Genomic DNA, 21,391 nt, shown 5'->3' on the forward strand with positions numbered 1-21,391 from the left:
GAGCAGGCACACATGATGTCGTCAATGACTTTGGCCAAAAAGGTGCGGCCGCGGTCTGTAAGCAATTGACGCGGAGCACCATGCATCAAAATGATATCATGTAGGAGGAAGTGCGCAACATCAGTTGCGCAACTGGTCAGAAAAGCACGGCTTATGGCGTAGCGGGTCGCGTAGTCCACCGCGACTGCAACCCACTTGCTTCCTGATGTGGATTCCGGAAATGCGCCGACAAGGTCCAACCTACACGATGGAAGGGCTCGGCAGGGATGTCGAGCGCCTGCAGGTAACCAGCGGGGAGCTTGGAAGGCTTCTTGCGTCGTTGGCAAAGTTCACAAGTGGCGATGTAACGTCGTACGGAACGGGCAGGGCCCGGCCAGAAAAAAGCAGTGGCGTACACGGTCATAGGTTCGAGATACGCCGAGGTCTCCTGCCGTTGGTGCGTCGTGAAGCTCTTCTAGAATGGTGGAGCTGAGGTGTTTAGGTATTACAAGCAGGAACTCAGAGCCGTCCGGATGAAAATTACGATGGTACAGAGTACCGTCGTGGAGGACGAAGAGGCGTAGAGCAGCATCGGCCGGAGCGTCTTCAAAACCGTCGATGAGCGCTCTGATGTAGGCGTCACGGCGTTGCTCGTCGGCGAAATGAAGCAGCTGGGATACAGAGAATACGCGAGAAGCACTGGCAGTATTGGAGGAGTCAGAGTCGTCAACAGGGCAATGCGACAAATTGTCAGCGTCTTGGTGCAGGAGGCCAGATTTGTACACCATGGAATATGAGAATTCCTGCAGCCTCAAAACCCATCGACCAAGCCGGCCTGTAGGATCGTTTAGTGATGAGAGCCAGCAAGGAGCATGATGGCCAGTGACTACGGAAAAGGGGCGACCGTAAAGGTAAGGACGGAACTTCGCAACCACCCAGACAACAGCAAGGCATTCGCTTTCTGTAATGGAATAGTTCGCTCCGATGGTGCTAGGAGGCGTCTCGCATAAGCAATGACGCGATCCTGGCCCCGCTGATGCTCGGCTAAGACGGCACCTACGCAATGGCCGCTGGCATCTGTATGTAATTCTGTTGGGGCATCAGGGTCGAAGTTGGTGAGAATGGGTGGTGAGTTTAGAAGAGTGACGAAACGAGAGAAGGCGGCGGCTTCTGCAGTACCCCACGAGAATTGTACGGCTTTCTTCGAAAGATTTGTCAGGGGCCTAGCAATTGTCGCAAAATCTCGGAGAAAACCAAAGTACGAGCACAGCCCTACAAAACTTCGAACGACTGTGGCTGTCTTCGGAACTGGAAACTCTCGGACAGCGCGAGTTTTGTCGAGATCAGGCTGTACTGCGGAAGCGTCAACGAGATGGCCCAGAAGAGTAATCTGTCGGTGGCCAAAACGACATTTGGACGAGTTAAGCTGCAGCTTCGCCTTTCGAAATACATCAAGTATAGTTGTGAGACGCTCAAGGTGAGTGTCCAAAGTTTGCGAGAAGACAATGATGTCGTCGAGGTAGCAGAGGCATGTGGACCATCTGAAACCTTGGAGCAAGGAGTTCATCATACGTGGGAGCGGGTAGACGTCCTTCTTTGTAATGCTGTTCAGATGACGGTAGTCTCAGAAGCGCCACGTACCGTCCTTCTTCTTAACCAACACCACAGGTGACGCCCAGGGACTCGATGAAGGCTCAATGATGTTTTTATCGAGCATTTTGTTCACTTCATCTTGAATTACTAGACGTTCCGACGCAGAAACTCGATACGGTCGTCGGTGAATAGGCACAGCATCGCCAGTAAGAATCCGATGCTTGACCGCGAGCGTCAGGCCTAAAGGGCGATCGACGATGTTGAAAATATCGCGGTAGGACGATAATTCTTCGCAAAGGTCTTGAGCCTGCATAGAGGACAGGTCCGTCGCAACCATTTTCTTTTTGTTTGGATCAACGCCCAAGGCTGGCGCGAGGGGCAAGCTAAGCTCGCGAGAACCATCGGTCGATAACGCTGCCAAGTATTGGTCACCGAGACAATCAATCGTGGCAAGGCATTGCAGGCATTGTCGTGGCAAAATACCTTGCGGTAGAATTTGCTTTGCCATTCCAAAGTTACAGACAGGCATGCGAGTGTGGTTCGCAGTAATAGTAAGTATACTGTGAGGCACCGTGACGACATACTGTACTGGGATGTCGGGCAGAGGAGTGACGGGGTACTCGCCATCAGGAACTGGCGGAAAGGCAACAGTTTAATGTAGGCTATGGACTTTGGCAGCAGGCGAAGAAAGCCGGTGGAGCGTTAGTGGCAGCGGGGTGCGTCAGAAGGTTCTGCAAGCATCGGCAACTCAAGGCGAAGGGTACTGGAAGAGCATTCAATAAGAGCAGAATGGGCGGAGAGAAAATCGAGGCCGAGAACGAGGTCGTGGGGGCAATCAGCAATTACGGTGAAGAGGACAGGAGTGTGGCGGCCAGCGGTGCTGATACGTGCCATACACATGCGGGGGGTAGGCACACTACCGCCATCCGCAACGCGGACGGTGCGTGCCGACGGTGGGGTGAGGAGCTTGTTCAGTCGTCGGAAGGCAGGGCTCATAATAGAAAGATGTGCTCCTGTATCGATGAGTGCCGTGACAGGATAGCTGTCAACGTCAAGAAGGTTTCGGTTAGTAGGTAACGTGAGCAGAGGATTTGAGGGCAGGGTCGACAACGCAGCTTCACCTCCAGAAGCTGCAGTGCCTAGTTTTCCGGCTTGATCCGGTAGGCGATAGGCGGCGAAGAGAAGAGGCGGGGTTCGGGTGAACGAGACTGGTGGCGTCGAGGTGAGGGCGAGCGGCTGTAGCGAAGGTTCGGAGCAGGGGCATCAGCGGTAGTGGGTTCATGGCGGGTGGCATACGGTACAGAAGGTCCAAAGGCGCGGGTATAAGTGGCGGGGAAAGTCCGTGGAGGTGGTGGCCATCGGTTTCGGCAGTGACGGGCGACGTGGCCGATGCGACAGCAGTGGAAACAGATCGGCCTGTCAAAAGGGGTACGCCATTCGGAAGGGCTGCGGCAAGATGTGGCAGAAAAGGACTGCCGGGAACGAGGAGGGCCGCTAGATAACTGGGGAACACACGGTGTTCAGACCCATGTTTTCGTATTCCTGTCTGACGATGGCCAGAATCATCGCAATGGGGGTTGCTGGCGGATCGGGAGGCGTTTCGGTGAAGGCTGGCGAACAGGCGGCCTCGAGTTCCCAGCGAATAATACGGGTGACGTCGTCGCAGGTGGTGGTCTGACGCGGTTGACCCTCACATGTCGACGTAGCAGCAGTGTTGGGTAGCCGCGCAATGTGGTGTGAGATACGGCGGCTCTTAGACTGTTCAAGGCGACGGCATTCTTTTATAGTGGCGTCGATAGTCGAGGCGTTGCCGAAAACAAGCAAATTGAAAGCGCCGTCGGCGATGCCTTTGCCACTTTATCTGCTTCGGACATATTATCGTCAGCTTTACGGCATAGAGCCAAGACGTGGAGGATATAGGAAACGTATGACTCTGGATGACTGAACACGAGACGCAAGAGGCTTTCTCGTGGCAGCCTTGTGCCCTGTAGGGTCGCCGAACAGTTCCGTAGCTTTTCTTTGAAACTGTCCCAACTTGTTATTTCGTCATCATGCGTTTGGTGCCACACGCGTGGGGTGCCGCCGAGATAAAAGATGACATTGGCGAGCATAATCGCTGGGTCCCACCTATTATTAGCACTGGCGTGTTTTTACAGGTTGATCCAGCCGTCGACATACTGTCCCTCCAAGCCAGAGAACACACCTGGGCCACGGTGTGGGGCAACCGTGACGATTGGAGCAGTCCGACAAGCCGAAGCCGTTGCAGAGGCGGGCTCGTCACCGGGAGCCATGGTGACAAGCTCGGTGTGCCGACCGCTTCGGAGTTCCGTGGTGATGACGGAGATCGCTGACCTCCACCAGAAATGTTGGGTGTGGAAAGACGCACGCGAAAGATGCTATTTACACGCTATTTACACTGGAGCCAGGCAGCCAGGCTTACACTCACTCGTGCCAAGGGCACCGACCAACTTCTTCGTCGTTCTCGCGGTGGCTCCTCTTAAGCATCGCTCGATTATATTTTAATAGTATAAAGTAACTCTGATTTGATGACTAGGGAATCTTACAAGACTCTTCTGAGGTCTTCTCGCGTTGCTTAGTAAAATATTTTATTGGGCAAGTTGGTTCATGAATCAAAAGTAAGATCAGTAACGCCAAAGAAATAAACAAGGACGACATAAGTACAACACTAAACGCCGGTCTCGTGCACTGGCCTCTTCCTTGTTGATCTCGCTACGGTCTTATTCCTCTAGCATTGGTCTCTTTACTTTGAGTTGTTGTAAAATAGACTGGTTCTTAGTTTGATGTTTGTTCATATTGGACAGCTGTCAAGCACTTCGATTTCAATGAATGTCACTGCCTCTTGTTGTGATCACTCTTGACTCAAGCCCAAGCGGCACTCTAAGATAAATAAGATAAGATCAAATCGGCCACCTGAGGCAGTCGTACCGCTTAAATGAGGGCACGCTCGGTGTTGCGTGTTGACAAACTTCCAGACTCAGCTGTCACGCTCGCTTGTTGCGCCTCGCAAGCATCTTTAAGAACTCTAATCGCTGAACATCAACAAAGCGGAGGCGCTCTATTACTATGATGGCACCAGTCCAACAACAACTATATAGCCGCTCTCTTATCACCGGATTACTAGAGCAACGATACTGAGGATGGGCCTATGTACGGTCCAATAGACGGAGACCCAAAGAACCTATAAAAACAGGGTAGCAAGGAACGCGTTGAGGGTTTTGAGGTTGAGGGCTTTTAACGCTTAGCGCTGCGCGTTCTTTAAGGCGGCTTCGAAAAAAGCGCGTGCATGCGGGATAATCTATTAATTAGCTCTCGCTCGCACGAACTGGAGCCCGAGGTGAAGAAATTTGTGTAACTCACACCAGGCTCGGGCGCTGTGCTACGTTGGCATGAATCACAGCGGCAGCGATCTTCGAGCGTGGCGATCGCGGGTTATTTCCGTGGCGTGATGCGAGCCTGGTAAGACGCGCTCAATAGGGCGCACAGCCTCCTTCCATCTATAAGGCTTTTAAAAAATTCAGTGCAGCGTTACACATGCTGAGGGTGCCGGATGTTCCATCTGCTCTTCCGCACGACTCTACAGCGTGCTACAACGATGACTATCTCTAAAGGCGAATTCGATAATAAAATTACGCAGGATGCATCATTTGGGAATGCTTGTTTGCGTTAAAGCGTTTAACCATCCAGTTGTGGTGCATATTTAATTTGTTGATAGGAAATTTATTGCAGGAACAGATTTTGATTATCAAGATTATGTTATGTAATTATGGAGTATAAAATGTCTGTTTGGGACCAGGCCCAGTGCCACATACCCAGACGTATAATTTGTCGCCCAGGCGAGGCATGCGCCATACCTCGTGGCCCAAGCTATACTAGACAGGTTGAGTGACTGGAACCGTCGGAAGGACGGACGGTTGGTAATGTAGGCTAAGAACACTAACTACAGTAATGATGTCTGACGATAAGTGTAATTGATCATGGCTGCTTGAACGGAAAACTATGTCAGTCTATTTTCATTCCATGTCGGCCATTAGCCCTCCGTAATAGGTCCAAATGGCTCGGACTCAGACCATATGGCTGTGGCGCCAGCCCAAGTCGCCGGGACCCGAACCATATTGACTTCTCCGGGAAGTTTAATGGCCGATTTGAAATAAAATTAGATTTGACAAGTTTTACATATAGAGCCCCATGTCCTAGGAATGGGTGTTGACCCGCTTGACATGAAGTGTTAAATTGCATACTTCTCAGTAGATGAATCCCTACTTGCAATTCTACCGGCACCGCGAAACCAACAGTGTCTCGGTATTCCGAGTGTCACTCAAGTAGTCGTGGGCAATGATATGCTAGAATGCAAATCAGTGACGATCATTCAGTTCGCTCAAGGAAAGCAAAACCAAACGTCAATCATGCTCGTCTGTTCTTTAAATAGAAGCAAGATAATCAGTTGCATGACATAAACAGAGCATTTTCATAAAGCTAAGATGGCGTCTACAAAACGAAATGTAGTATCTACAGTAACGTCAGATCACATAACGTCAACAGATTTAGCATTATCGCATGCTTCTGCACCAAACTTTGGTGGCCAACGTTTTGCCCTACAGCATCAAATTAACGGTGGACACGAATATTTGCGCACTTATCGCAAATAACACAATACCTCACCAGAATTTTTTAACCTTCATTAATCATTTTTGTTCCAAGTTCAATTATAAACCGATTCCTGCAGAAAGTTTGATTGATAAAGTACTAGAGCTACTGCCCTTTCCCTGTTCTACATGAACTAATTAAGCCAAGAATACTCTTGTAAAACATATTTTTATCAAAGACATTAACAATGCTGACAGTTTTAAGAAAGATAAGATAAGATACGATAAGGATACCTCGAAAGAGTTCACGCTTGCGGAATTGAAGCCCCATTTTTCGCAGACTTGAAGTCAGATCACGCTCTCAATTAACTACAGTTAAAAAACAATGGCATCAACAACAACAAGTACAATATCAATCAACAAGTACTTGAATACAAAGTCCACAAACAATTGAGGTCAGCTATTGTAGCGCGGACAGAGGTTAATTGCAAACTTATTGACTATTTCTTGGAGTTTTGACTATGTGTTCGAGGAAGCTGGCTCACGGCTTGCAGTTTCTTGGAAATGTTTATGCATTCAGTACACCAGCTGACTTCAATTCTGCAGATATGAATTGACCCTCTATTTTTTTGTCATAGGTGCATCAGCCTAATTTTTTAATAGTGGTTGTGTTGGCGATTGCCGCACGAATTCTGATGTCCGCACTGGTATGTAGATTCGTGTAGGTAAATTATCATTTTGTCCCGAATTTATCTCTACTATGAGAAGTAGTCATGAAGATTCTGCACTATAATGCTCCTGTTCTGAGTCATCAGCACCATTGCAACTTCGCACGCCTTCGAGTTTCTCGGTGGGCGTTTTCTCGAGCATGTGCAGTAAGAAAAGAAGTAGTGGTGTCTAAGCAACCGTTGATATGTGGTAGACATCGAAAGCTGAGAGAAAATCTCGGCTTATTACGGCAGCAGAAATATATAGCAGGAGTCCACAGCACTGCACGGAACTGAAATTATGCGGCGCTTTTCATTCATAATTAAACTTTGAAGACTCGTTTTTTTGGTACTTGTTCTGGTCGCATCAGAAAGCGGAGCTTCTGTCGGGTGGAACCAGCGCGTATGTAGTTCCTCCAAATGGCTGTGGTTTCTTTTCGCACAGAAATAAGTAATGAAGTGTAAGATAGGAAAAGAGCAAATGAGATTGTAAATGAAAAAAAAAAACATGTGCACCGGTTCAAAAAGATGCAATAGTCAAATTGTCCATTATTCACTAGCGACACGAAATTATGTAGCCGTGGACCGGTGAGGTGGATCAGCGCACACGTGTTCTGAGTGCGGCTGAAAGATTTCGTCATAGGCTAATTTTGAAAGATCACGGACAAGGTCAAAGGATCTGCGAGAATGGACATCGCTCACTGAGAGTTCAATAACTTTAGCTTCTTGTTATCTTAATTTCAGTATGTGCGAATGCTGAAAATATTCTGTGAGTAAGCGTGGAGAACGAGATACATCTTTCCAAATTTCTAAATTTGCAAATCCGCCTACGCGGATTTGGAAATTCTGGGAACGTTCGATGGCGTAACATTCTTGAGATCTCATTGAGATTAAACCAACACCAGCTATATCGGTTGCATTTGGGTCATTAGGTCTTGCGCGAAACAATGTGTCGCTTCTCCCCTTTCCTGCGTATGTTTTTTGCTGATTTGTCAGTGAGGACTTGCTAGGTTGAAACAGGAGCAAAAGAAAAAAAATATACGCAGATTCTACGCACTATGGGTATCGATGTAAGTGAAACTTTCTGTGCTCTATGCCTTGAATGACGATAATTCGCGGTGATGTTTCCGACCAATGTCTACGTTCTTAAGCATTTGTTGCTACACCAGAGCGGTGACTGGTGAGTTGATGTCGCGCTTTGGATGTCCGCACCGGTATGTAGATTTGTGTAGGCAAATCATCATTTTGTCCCGAATTTATCTCTACTATGAGAAGTAATCAGGAAGATTCTGCGCAATTATGTTGTTAAGGACAAAATAATCGCGTACACCATTTTTATATGCATGGCCGCGAGGAGGTTATCAGTGCCATTGCCTCACACGACCCGAGTGGTGCAATCTTTGCCGTCGCAACGTGGCAGACTTGTCAAACTAAATAAAATTAATCATATCATAAGAAGCCAACAAACACTGACACCAAGGGCAATATAGGGAAAACTACTTGCGCCTAATAAATGAAATAAAAAGTGATAAATTATTGGAAATGAAAGAGTCTGAAAAAAAAAAACATTTTGCCGCAGGTGGGGAACGATCAACACAACCTTCGCATTTCGCAAGCGGTGCTCTACCAATTGAGCTACCGCGGCGCCGTGTCCCCATCCACTTTCTTGGGTATTTATGTTTCATAGCAGAACCCTGGGAGTGTTAGTCAGCGCCACCACTCACTGACCTTGGCGCCAGATGTGGAACATCCTTTCTGCCACAGGTGTCAAGAGAACGTGATTTTTTGGGGTGAAGGCAACCGGTCAATAAACCCACAAATGCTACCTGAACGCATCAATGTTGCCGGATTTGAGACCCTCGTTATGTAACAAACGAAAAGAAAGGGGCTTAACCGAGGGGCCCGATTTTTATTAGTCAGATCGTAAGAAGCGAACAAACATGGACACCAAGGATGACATAGTGGAAATTACTGGTGCTTGATAAATGAAATAAAGAAGCGATAAACTAATGGAAATGAAAGTGGATGAAAAAACAACTTGCCGGAGGTAAGGAACGATCCCACAACCTTCGCATTTCGTATTTCCCAAGAAAGTGGATGGTGAAGTGCGATGTACGAATGATCTAAGTAACCTAGTCTTTTAAGGGCCTTGTTACAGGTGACATCAATGTGTGTCGACCATTACAAATCTTGTGTTGTTAGGATACTTAAATATTTGAATTCGAACACCCAATTTAAACTAATATTAGTAAAAGCATAGGAAAATTAGGAAGTGTATGGGCATCCGGTAAAGGACATGGAGACTGTTTTGGAAAACCTTATATAGATTTGGCATGCTTTCGACCAGTTACAGAAGTCAGCATAGTAATTGTTAAGGACAACATAATCAGTAAGAGATTTATTTGTATGATATAAAACGCAATCATCTGCAAAAAGGCGTATTTTAACTGAGGCGCGTAGGGGTACATCATTAATATAAAGCAGGAATAAAAGACGACAAGTACTGAACTTTGGGGAACCCCTGATGAAAAAGGCCTCAAGGGTGAGTTACTAGAGTTGAAACACACATACTGCGAACACTGGGAAAGAAAGTCCGACATCTAGTCAATTAAAGATGCATTTTTTAGTATAACGAACAGCTTGTGCATCAGTTTAACGTGTGAGACAGTGTTTAGGGCCTTTGCATTGTCAATAAAAACAGCATCAATCTGGTCACCTACCTCTAAAGAGCTGCTGATGCCATGAATGATTCCGTCAGTTGTGTTATAGTGCTATGGCCACGTCTAAATATATTCTGGAGTGTGCATAAAACTTTATTAGTTTCAAGTCTTTCCATAATACGTTTAAAAAACTCAGCTAATGATATGGCATGGTATGGCGAAACATTAATGAAGTCTTGCAGATCATGAGTCTTCACGAAACGGGCCGCTTCCGCGTGGGAACCGGAAGGCTGAGCCTCCGTCGCATCAAGGGCCTGCTGGACAGGCCAGAGTTGGTCAGCCAGAGGAGGGCTGCGGAGAACCGCCTCTCACCTGGCCGAGCTCTTATCGATGTAAAAGCATGACGGTCACACCGCCAGAGCATGTGGTCTAACGCGGCTATTTCTCCACAATCGTGGCAGGTAGCATTGTTGTAAGTATCCGGATAAATTTTATGTAAGAGCGACGGATTGGGATACGTATTCGTTTGTAGTAGACGGAGCGTTAATGCTTGAGTTCTATTGAGCTACGGATGAGGGACAAAGTAGGTTCTACGGCTGCGATAGTAGTGTTTAGTAATCTCGTTGTAGGTGGAGGGCATGTCCCTCTTGTTTGGGAAGTCGGCTTCCGATTGGTCGAGGGTGCGCGGTGGGAAAGTTCAGGCGCAGCCACGTGAGCCGACTCGTTGAGGTTGGGAGGATCACCCTTTATCTTACCCCGATCTGTGGGAAACCAATAAATGAAGTGGTGCGTGATTGCCTTGCCCCCAAGAAGTCTGAGGGCCTGTTTGGAAACGGTGCCTTTTTCAAATGTTCTGACTGCAGATTTTGAATCAATATAGATGACGTCCCGCGAGCAATCCAGCAGAGCTAGTGCAATAGCCATTTGTTCAGCTATTTTGGAGTCCCTCGTACGAATCGAGGCAGCATTGGTGATTACTTACCGACCATCGACAGTGATGATGGTGAACGCCCGAATGTGTCCGAGTAATTTACATGATTGTGCTGTTAATGAGATTGGCTGATAGTTAGATAAAAATTGAACGTTACCCGACATAAATAACGGCAGAATTGAAGAAAGTTTCAACGAGGGAGAAACGGTGGCGGTTGAGAGAGATTTTCTGAATATACTTGTTAGATATCTGCTGCACCAAAAAGAGTATCGAACGAGAAAAACAGTCAGGATACCGTCGGAACCACAGCACTTCTTGGTGTCTAAGTTTAGGATTAAGTTTAGTACCACCTCAGCAGACAGATACATCGTCGATTGGAGGATATGGTTCGGAATCAAAAACAGGGGTTGCAGAGTTATCAGTCGTAAAGGCAAAGTGAAAGTAGGTGCTAAAAGATTAAGCCATTTTCTGTGAATCAGAAACTGCGACATCGTTAATTAATAACGTTCAGCATGATGCATAACCATAATTACCATGATTCACTATAATTAATAATTATGTTGACCACGAATCGCAAGGATAGGTCATCTTCGGACGGGGTACGATGGCAGTGAAGGCGAATGCTTGTCGCTGCACACATGGTGCCAGTCCTCCGGGGAAGTGCTAGCGAAAGATGTCCTGGAGTGCTCTGGCAAAAACGTTGCCAATTGTTCCTGTCGCACTCGTGTCCTGTCCTTAACTTATCTGCCCGTTATATATATATATATATATATATATATATATATATATATATATATATATATATAACGGTCACTAGAACGTGATCTTTTAGGGTGAAGGCAACTAGTCAATAACCCCACATATGCTACCTGAAGGCATCAATGTTGACGCCTGCGGCAAAAAAGACGTCCCACGTCCGCCGCCAAGGTCTGTGAGTGGTGGCACTGGCTAACACTCCCAGGGTTCTACTAGGACACATAAATACCCAAGAAAGTGGATGGGAAAACGGCGCCGCGGTAGCTCAATTGGTAGAGCATCGCACGCGAAATGCGAAGGTTGTGGCTTTGGTTCCCACCTGCGGCAAGTTGTTTTTTCATCCACTATAATTTCCATTAACTTATCGTTGCTTTATTTCATTTATTAGGCACAAGTAATTTCCCCTGTGTTGTCCTTAGTGTCAGTGTTTGTTGGCTTCGTATGATTATACTTATCGTGTCAGACAAATTTAAGCCATCAGACTCTTCTTTCTGCTCCCCACTTAGAACCACCAATGGTGAGTATGTACAGCTGGGGCTATGAAGCGTATGAATATTGTTCACATTAAGTACATATATATATATATATATATATATATATATATATATATATATATATATATATATATATATATATATATATACTCCGCCGGACGGAAGCCTCCTTCGGTCCACCGTCATTTGCACTTCGCTCCTCGAAGAGTCGCCCTTGCACAACACTTTTTAATGTGGGGAACGTTGGATTAAATGACGGATCCGGGGCCTCCAAAAGGTGCAACGTAATTATAACGCTTTTCTCTCGCATTCGCGCACCGAATCGACACTTACTTTTGTTTTTCTTTTTTGAGAAACAGCCGCAGCGTACCGTGCTATACCATGGATTTAAATTTCTCAAGTTTCTCCTACTGTCTAAGGTCTTCTTTTCCCTCTCTTTCTCTCCCTTCTATGTATGCGAGCTTACACGTGCAAAGAGTAGTAAGGATTGCATTTACTCGTATCATGATGGCGTCGGTTCTACAAGTTCTACTCATCTTCAGCCTCATCTGTCTACCTCATCTCTACCATTCTCACAACCTCTCCTCTGCATTGTGGGCAGTGGCTTAGTTGTAGAGCGGTCGCCTGGGCTGCGGCAGGTTGTAGGCTCGATTCAAACCGTCACCGGGCACGCACTGGTTCTCAGATGGGCACAAGTGTACCGCAGCCTGGTGTTCGGCTTTCTTCAGGGGTGATACGCTGGAAAAGGTGGCTGAGCTCTCAGTTCTCGCAAAACTCCTCGTAAGCCCAACAAGAAGGGATGTTTGGAGTCCACCGGGTGGCTCGCGGATGATTACAGCAGTCTAGAGGACATCTTTCCGGTGTCAAGGGAGCTCCTAAGGGCATTGTAGCAATGCGATGGAAACGTCCAAGCGAGATTTTCACGTAGCCTTTCTTCTCTCCATGAAGAGTGCTCAGCAAATCACGATACTCGGAGCGCGTGGCCGCCGGCGATTACTGGGACACTTCTGGGCGCTCGCGAAGGCTAGCTGTTGCATTATGGTACACGCTGAGGGCGACAGGGTTGGTGACGCATGAAGGCTGTGTCTGGCCAACAATCGTTCGGTTTGTGTTTCGTGATGGTACCGCAGCAGTGCTGCAAGGCGAGAGATTTTTACACCACGCTCACCACCTGCCGTGCCGCTCGAAGCGGTCGTGCCGCTGCCGTACTCTCGCGGAAGGCTTGTTGTGCGTGCGTGACAAATGATAATAATTCGGGTTTTAGCGACGCCCTAGCATGGCGTAATGTTTCGGAACAAAGTTAGGTGCTCGCTGCCTATTGCGTGCTCAGGAATACGTGAACGACGGGCGCAGTGAGCCATTTAGGGATCTACTACAAAGAAAGGGAAGAAAGAAGCACAGAAGTAAAGGAAGAAAGAAAATGAACAAGAGACTGCGAGCGCTTTCGGCATTGACCCTTTTGAATACATGTATGTAGCTTGGGACTTTGTAGGTAGGAGAATACTTCATTATATCGACTCGAGTGGCCATAACGGCCAACATCCGTGGAGGCAGTGCTTTAAACAGGCAGTCGGAAGTCGGAAGCTATGACGCTGCTGAAGTCGGAAGCTATGACGTTGCGCTGATGAGCTCAAGGCTCCTCTGTTTCCTTCCACAAATGACGCTGTTCCTCATAAGTTTATTGAAAAGATAGAGCGAGAAATTATACTTTTCTCATGACAGGACATTTCAGATGCACGCGGTATTTCAGTTTACCTTCTGTATTCTTCACTGTGAACGCTGCGAAATTATTGAAACCGAAGTATTAGGCAGTATATTAGTTTGCGCCACGTTTTCCAGGCTCGTGTTCTATTGTACTTTCATGGTTTTACTCTCTCATGAGATCTTTAAATCTAACCTTGCAATGTTTTAGTTTGTGCGAAATGTAAAATAAGCCTGATAAGTGTGAGCGATTCAAGAAACAGTGCTTGGTGTGCAAGATTCCTGTTCGTTCCTTGTAATCGCATTATTGTGTGTGTGGGCGTAACAACACACCACACCGCCTCATAATTATGTTGCTCTCTTGCACTTAAATAAAACTTCGCGATGCACTGACGCATTCACAAAATATATCCGCGCGACCGAAGCCGTCATATGAACGTCATTCACGCTGTCATATGAACGTGGAAGTCGTCAGTGCATGGCCAGTGAAAAACATACAGGAGAGAGGCATCGTCCACGAGACAGCCGTTTTTGCCGGCGGAAGATCGGCCTAGGGCCTTGCCAAGCAGCACAAATGTTCTTTGATGCGACCTCCCCCACCGCCCTTGTGCACACCTCACATGACATGTTGCTGCTGTCAATAGATAACGTATGCCTTTAAGTATCCGATAAAAATAATGAAACAATCAATGCTTACCTGGATTATCTAATGTTTGGATATGAAAGTCATCCAGAGTTATCAATCGCGTGACTATGTAATAGAAATACTCACTATCCAAGCCTAATTTCATGCTGTATCAATCATGCCAGGTAGGTCTTTGGCAGAGCGTATTCAAACAGTCTCCATGTATGACAGAGACATGTCGCAGTCACAAAGCGCAACAGTAACGGAGCACGCACATTACTCAGTCAGCAGGACAGCTAATGCGTACCGCCATGAAGGCTGCCTAAATAACCTGCCCCGAGGATGCTGACTGAGAGCAGCGATGTCCGACGATGACGAACGCACCTTGAATGATGCAAATACGACCCAGTTTTGACCGCGAACCAGATAAAAAATGACATTGGCCTTATTGCTAGCTCAAGCTCGGCGAGACGGCCTCTTCATGAAGGTGGCCTGTGCAGCAACTGGCTGGCTGTGAAATCGCTGCTGTCTGGCGTGAGCGTAGTCAAACGGCTGGTATTTGCCCAGGAGCACCAGATTTGGCTTGCCCAGGAGATGAGTAAAGTCGCGTTTTCAGACGAGTCTACATACACGACCCGACGAGACCAGCACCAGTGTATCTGTAGGACTAGTAACACAAGATATAATCGCTGGCCTCACATTTTTAGCACCTAAACACGAGAATGAGGCACTGAAGTAGTCAGTATCTCCAAGCCATATGGTATAGTCACTACCTATGTATTGCTGCGTACACTCACTGTACATATGTGTTGCTTTCCTTAGAGGATTTATTATAAAGAGGGAGGGATTTCAGAAGACGCAGTAAACTGCGTATCGGTTAGCATTTCCTGCTTCTCCTTTGTATCTTATCCTAAAATGAGTGGAATGCCCTTCTGTAATTCATTGTCAAGATTAAGGAATTATCTCCTTTCCAATGAGCTTTACAAAACTACCTTAATGAACAAACCTACCATACCAGTTCATACTTTCTAAACAATCTTGTTATCCTGCTTGAGCGCCTTACTACCTTTGATCACAGTCATGTATTTGTTGCATTATTCTAATAGTGTTGTAGTTCGATCTTGTGTTATTGCATCATATAATCATTACGTCATGCAACTACTAGCTGCACCGTAACTCATTAATGCTGAAAACAGTTGTTTTTTTTATTTTGTGTTTTTATCTTCATGCTTATAAGCCCCCTTTGAAGTTTCTTACTGTTGGTATTTCCCACTCCTCCCCCTCATGTAGTGCCCTATTCTGAGCCCTTAGGGTAAATAAATGGAATGAAATGAAATTAACTATGGCAGGGGTTCACTGAGCGGCTGTTCGAACGCGTTTTTGATGCAGCGCTATCGACGGCCGAGAGACACTGACGATCATTTGCATGCTCCGTCATTCGAATGTTCTACCATAAGCATCAGCGCTTTCCTTGTGCACCACTGTATTGAAAATTCATATTTGATATCACACCCAAATATGAACGTATCAGTGAGAGACATTCCTTAATTTTCACAGATTCGAACGAGGAGTGGCCAGCAGTGGACGCTGCTCCGTCAGTATCTCAGGAGCCACATCGAAGGACGGATTCGGGCCCTTGGTGCATCTCGAAAGCAGGTTCAACTCTACCGCATCCAAAGACATCCTGGAGAGTACCGTGCTTCTCGAAGTCTTGGACGAGTCCTTTCCGGACGGCTTCTTTTACTAGCAGCAAGACAGGAGCCATGTTCATATGGCAACGTCGGTAACTAGGTTTTTTTTTTTATCGGTGAGGCATTATGGCGGTAGAGTGGCCACCACACATGCCGACATGAATGTAAAGGAAAATGTATTGAGTGCCATAAAGTGGCCCATGTGTGTCCATTGCTCCATGGAGCCTCGGCCGTAGAAGCCCATTGGGATCGGCTGGCACATACCGAACTCGCCATCCGTCCATTCAACAGCCTGCCCCGTTGTATGGCGACCATCGTGGCTGCTCCAGGCGCCCCGACCAAGTGCTAGTACACTAGGAGCCCATATCCTAGTGGGCAGATCTAGCGTGCATAAAGCCATGAGTGAGGGGAGGCTTTCTTTTTCTGGCCACTATTTTTTTAAGAATAAAAGTTCATATTTATCCCTTCTACGCTTATTAATTTTCTCTGTTTTAGTAAGCCCGCAGTATGTCTCAAGTACCTTGGCCCTATTCCGAAACCATGAGCCTTGCCGGCATATCGCGAAAGAGTTTTGTTTCATGTGCTGCGAAACGCGCGCTCTCTCAGTTCCTGCCACCGCCTTCCCGACTCTCCTTCCTGATATCGCCCCATCATTATGGTCATTATTTGGTTAAATCCTGAAATGATTACTAAATTTTCTCCTTGATTAGTTTCTTTATTCCCACCACCTCCATCATACGAATGAATTCGGCTTTACTCACGGGAAGAGTGCGCCCATTCCATTGCTTTACATCACCTTAGGAAAGCACTCGACACTTACAAAGACAACAAACTACATTCCATACTCATTTCTTAAGATTGTAAACGCACTTCCGACAGCGTTTGGCACGCAGCAGTCTTCCATTTTTTTACGGTTGCACAACCACTCCCATAATTTATATCACCTCCTCTGATCATTCCTACACAACCGCACACTCATATTTCGCTCGCAATCAGGCGAAGTATGCGCCGCACCTACGTTAAGCAGCCCCCAAGAATCGCCATTGGCCCTCTCCTCTGGAATATCGTGATGCATGCCTTACTGGAACTTCATTTTACTTTTCAGGTGTTTACCCAGGCTTACGCCGACGATACGGTTATAGTGATCTCCGCCGTCAACCCACTGGAATTAGAATCAAGGCCTCGACGACTCCTAACCGCACCTCTGATCGGGCCTACAGAAATGAGGTAACCATCATTACCAAAACTAGCTTTACTTCCCAAATAGCAATTCATTTTCAGTACGCACCCACCAACCCATTGTTCGCCATAATGGTACCACACTGAAATCGCAATCAAGCATTAAAATTCTAGGCGTTTTCTTCGACACACATCTCACGTTCAATGACCACTTCAATTACCTTCAAACCAAATCAGATCTCCTCTCTTCTCAACTCTTCCTCTTTCTCAGGATGCATCATTCGCTGTTTCTCTCTGTTATTCGCCTCCTCTATAATCAGGTTCTTCTTCCTTCCTTAACGTATGCATCCCCTGTCTGGTGGCCGACTTTTGCTACGTCGCACTTCAAATAAAAAATTACTTCTATTCAACGTACTCTGTTATCAACAATAACTGGTGCGTTTCGCACGACCCGAGCATCATCTTTGCAGGTTCTCACTAATGTCCGTCCACTCGCCACAGAATTGGATCGCTTAAACGCCCAATTCTCCCTGTTTGTCCTTAAAGTCCTCACTTTTATGATCCTCACACGTACACGCCAATAGGTTTTCAACACTCATTCAACCCTTGGGATCTTCATCCCAGTCTTAAACAACGCTTTATTTTTTACCACCTTCAACTCCGCCCGGTTCTCAGGGTAACATCTCTTCATGTTTGCCACCTATAAATAGACGGCTCTTATACTGCACAATCCACTGGTTCTGCTTTCCTCGTTTTCAATACCCATGGCCACATTGCAAATGTCGGCAGACACAAAAAATTCTCGGTGGCACAAGCACATATTCTATAGAGATTGTCTCTCTCTCCATATATATATATATATATATATATATATATATATATATATATATATATATATATATATATATATATATATATATATATATATATATATATATATATATATATATCTCACCCTGTCTCATACCGTTCCCTCATATATTTATTCGAGCTGCCTTTCCTTATTGCCAACTCCGCTGCATCACATGGCTTTTTACGATTCATCCTTGGTAGCCCGACCTCGATAAAGACAAAGATGCGTGCCACATCCTATGCTCAGTAGACTGTGAGTTGCACACCCGCCGTGGTTGCTTAGTGGCTATGGTGTCGGGCTGCTAAGCACTAGGTCGCGGGATTGAATCCCGGCCTCGGCGGCCGCATTTTGATGGGGGCGAGAACACCCACGTACTCATATTTAGGTACATGGTAAAGAAGCTCCAGGTGGTCGAAATTTCCAGAGTCCCCCACTACGAAAAAGCCACCAGGGGGCCGAGTGGAGCGGACGCGCTTCGCATGGGCTGCTGCTTTTATCGTGAGTTATTGCGGTTAACCTTAACCAACCTTCACGATTTTGTGCCACTGAACTCAACAAGGCAATCGGCATCGAAAGTCGCCAGAATTACCACGGTGAGTGGATTTGTTTACCTTGACGCAACGAGCACCTCGGCATATTCGAACACCGTTCTCCGAACGCCGCACGCGCCCCAGGAGCGGGCCCGCGTGGCCTCGCGAGCACCGAGAATGGCAGGGGAAACGAACGGCAGTGTTCACGAAATGGACATAGAGAACAATAGCCAAGACTCCACAGCGGTCCAGAGCAACATGGAATTCGATGAGAACAGCGGCAAGACGCTGAGTCAAGCTGCCCCATGGTTCCAAGCAATCAAGGCAAGAAAAAACAAGAAGGCGCCGAACGAGGACCGTATAAAAGAGAGAGGAAAGCAAGGAAACCCCCAGAACCAGCAAGGAGGACTGAACGCGAGGAGCAACCCGAGAGTAGAAGCAAGCATGCAAGCCACCAGCAACCACCAATGGCAGCAAGATCAGGGAAGCCGAACAAACGGCAAGCCACCGCCGCGACGCGTGACGCCGCCGCTGCCAGAGAATGATTACAAGGTGGTATACCGACCAAGAACCGGCATGAAACTGTCCAGCTGGCCGGACGAGAAGATCACCGAAGGACTTGCAAGGGCAAGTGGTTCCCCTTTCAAAGAATTTTGCGCGAACGTAACCATTCAAACGCAGTGGAAGCAGAACCTGATAACTGCCAGCACCGCAGACGAGGACTACGCACTGAAACTCGGTTCCATCAACGGCATCGAACTTGGGGCGGCCACATAAGATGACGCCGTACATAAAACCGCTCCCAGGAACAGTACGTGGAGTCGTGCAGGGCATCACTGCGTGTACGACGGAGAAACGACTTGCGGAACTGCTGGCAGCCAACAACTGTGGCATCATGCATGCGAGGATGCTCGGCAAATCCACCTCAGCAGTTATCACCTTCGAAGGTCCGCACATCCCTTTCTATGTGAAGGTGGCTGGCTCGTACACACGTTGCCGCCCATACCGCAGATCGGTACAGTATTGCAAGGCCTGCGGAGAAATCGGCCACCGGCAGGACGTATGCCCCAACCCAGACAAACACATTTGCAACAGGTGCGGGGTGCAGAACCCACAAGCAGATCATGATTGCCAGTTGCAGTGCAAACTATGTGGACTACCTCACGAGACGGCAAGCAAGGAGTGCGAAAAAAGGCTCAAGTCAAGACCCCCACCCGTGTACGTGAGGGAGAGAAGTAAATCAAGAGGCCGACAACCACCTATAACAAGGGAGACAAGTTCAAGCTCCTCGGAATATCGAACAAGTAAGCCACAGCAAGAACAGCAGAAGATCAGCTGGGCGGAAGTGATAGCCAGTTCCAAGTCGACAACCGACCCATTTCCCTCACTGCCGACACAAGAGCGAAAGTCGAGATACGAGGAAACCATCGCCTCCCTCAGAAGGCAAAATGCCGACCTGATGAAGCGGAATGAAGTGCTCATGAAGCGTCTAGAAGAGCAAGAAGGACGTCAGGAGTAACGGGACAAAAGAGCTCAGGCCAGGGAACAAGCCCTGGAGAGGAAGCTCCAACATCTCATTGAGCAATTGCAAAAACAGCAGACACCGACCCTAACGCCAACGCCACCGAGGGAACATACTCCCCCGATAGAGGACCTAGAATCGGGAATAGAGTACAAGGTGAACAAGGCCCGAACCGAAGTCAAGACCGAACTGAGAAATGAATTCCGAGCCGAACTGGCTCAGGCCGTCGACACCATAAGCAAGTCTGTGGCAGCCACCGTCCAAGCAGCCTTACAAACGCTCCGCCAGGAGATCACCCAGATGGGCAACGAGCTCAACCAACGCATCTCCATCCTAGAAAGGGAAAAAGAGCAGGCAAGGAAAAAGCCAAAATACTCCATCAGAGAAGCCCAGATGAACGAGACTCTGGGAAGCCAAGATGGCGAATAAAATAGCAAAGAAGAAAGAAGCGACCGAAACCCTCAAAATTTGGCAGTGGAATTGCAGAGGAATAAATCGGAAACGGCAAAATTTACTTCATCTATGCACCCTACACCAACCTGACGTCATCGCGTTACAGGAAACAGAGACAAATACTATTACGATGCGTGGCTACAAAACGCACATTGCCCAAGGAAGGACTCGGACCGCCGTCCTCATCAAGAAGCACTACACGACGCAGCGGCACGAAATCAACCACAGAATCGAGCACACTCTGATTGAGCTGGTTCCTCCCAAGAAAACCCTGCAGAGCCTCTACATCCTGAATGTATACAGTCCTCCGCGCGACACACTAAAGGACTTGGACAAGTTACTGAGAGAAGTGAAGAAAGTCACCGACGGTCAGAAACTTCTCGTGGTGGGCGACTTTAACGCTCCACACGTGGCTTGGGGCTACCGATCAACCAACAAGAAGGGTATGGACGTGCACAACGCGGCACAACACCACCAGCTGACGTTGTGGACCGATCCTCTAATACCAACTAGAATCGGCAACAGTGTCTCTAGAGACACCAGCCCAGACCTGACCTTCTCCACTGGCTTCAGGCAAGTCGAGTGGTCGAGACTGGACGAGACTCTGGGCAGCGACCATCATATCATCCAGACCGAAATCATGCACCACAAAACCCCTGTGAGATTAGGTCAAGCCAAAATTACAGACTGGCCTGCTTTCCGCAAAGATGAACACCCCAGCAGCCTAGAGAACATCGAGGAATGAACCAAGAACGTGATGGACTTGGTTAACAAGTACACAAAGACCATCCAACTCACTGCGGACAATCCCGAAGTCGACCCACACCTACTTCACCTCTGGGAGGCCAGGCGAGGACTTTTGAAGAGATGGAAGAAGCAGAAGAGAAACCGCAAACTCAAGATCCGCATTGCCGCAGTCTCGCGGCAGGCGGAGGAGTATGCTGAAAAACTCGGACGTCAGAACTGGAATCAAGTGTGCGACCAGTTAAAGGAACCCTCAGCAACCGAAAGACCTGGGCCATTTTAAAGACCCTTCTGGCGAAGACGGAATCAAAAACTGTCATGGGGCAACACATACAAAGACTTATACACAACTTCCAGGGAACCGAAGAA

The 21,391-nt window shown here is 47.4% G+C and overlaps 1 protein-coding gene across 2 annotated transcripts in view; it reads left to right on the forward strand.

Annotated features, from left to right (window-relative positions):
• The window catches only part of LOC135900186 (uncharacterized), a 48,937-nt gene that overhangs the window by 19,878 nt on the left and 7,668 nt on the right, over positions 1 to 21,391 (forward strand). Inside the window, exons 1-3 of one of the 2 annotated variants that reach the window (XM_065429630.2) lie at positions 3,831 to 3,942; positions 15,608 to 15,833; positions 16,847 to 16,968. In XM_065429630.2, the coding sequence (XP_065285702.1) occupies positions 3,862 to 3,942; positions 15,608 to 15,833; positions 16,847 to 16,968 (429 nt within the window). In that variant the 5' untranslated portion in view covers positions 3,831 to 3,861. Of the gene's footprint in view, positions 1 to 3,830; positions 3,943 to 15,607; positions 15,834 to 16,846; positions 16,969 to 21,391 lie in introns of those variants that run through there. The other variant, XR_010563816.1, reaches the window with a different exon arrangement.

This window comes from Dermacentor albipictus, chromosome 4 (assembly GCF_038994185.2).
Source record: "Dermacentor albipictus isolate Rhodes 1998 colony chromosome 4, USDA_Dalb.pri_finalv2, whole genome shotgun sequence".
Taxonomy (NCBI): Eukaryota; Metazoa; Arthropoda; class Arachnida; order Ixodida; family Ixodidae; genus Dermacentor; species Dermacentor albipictus.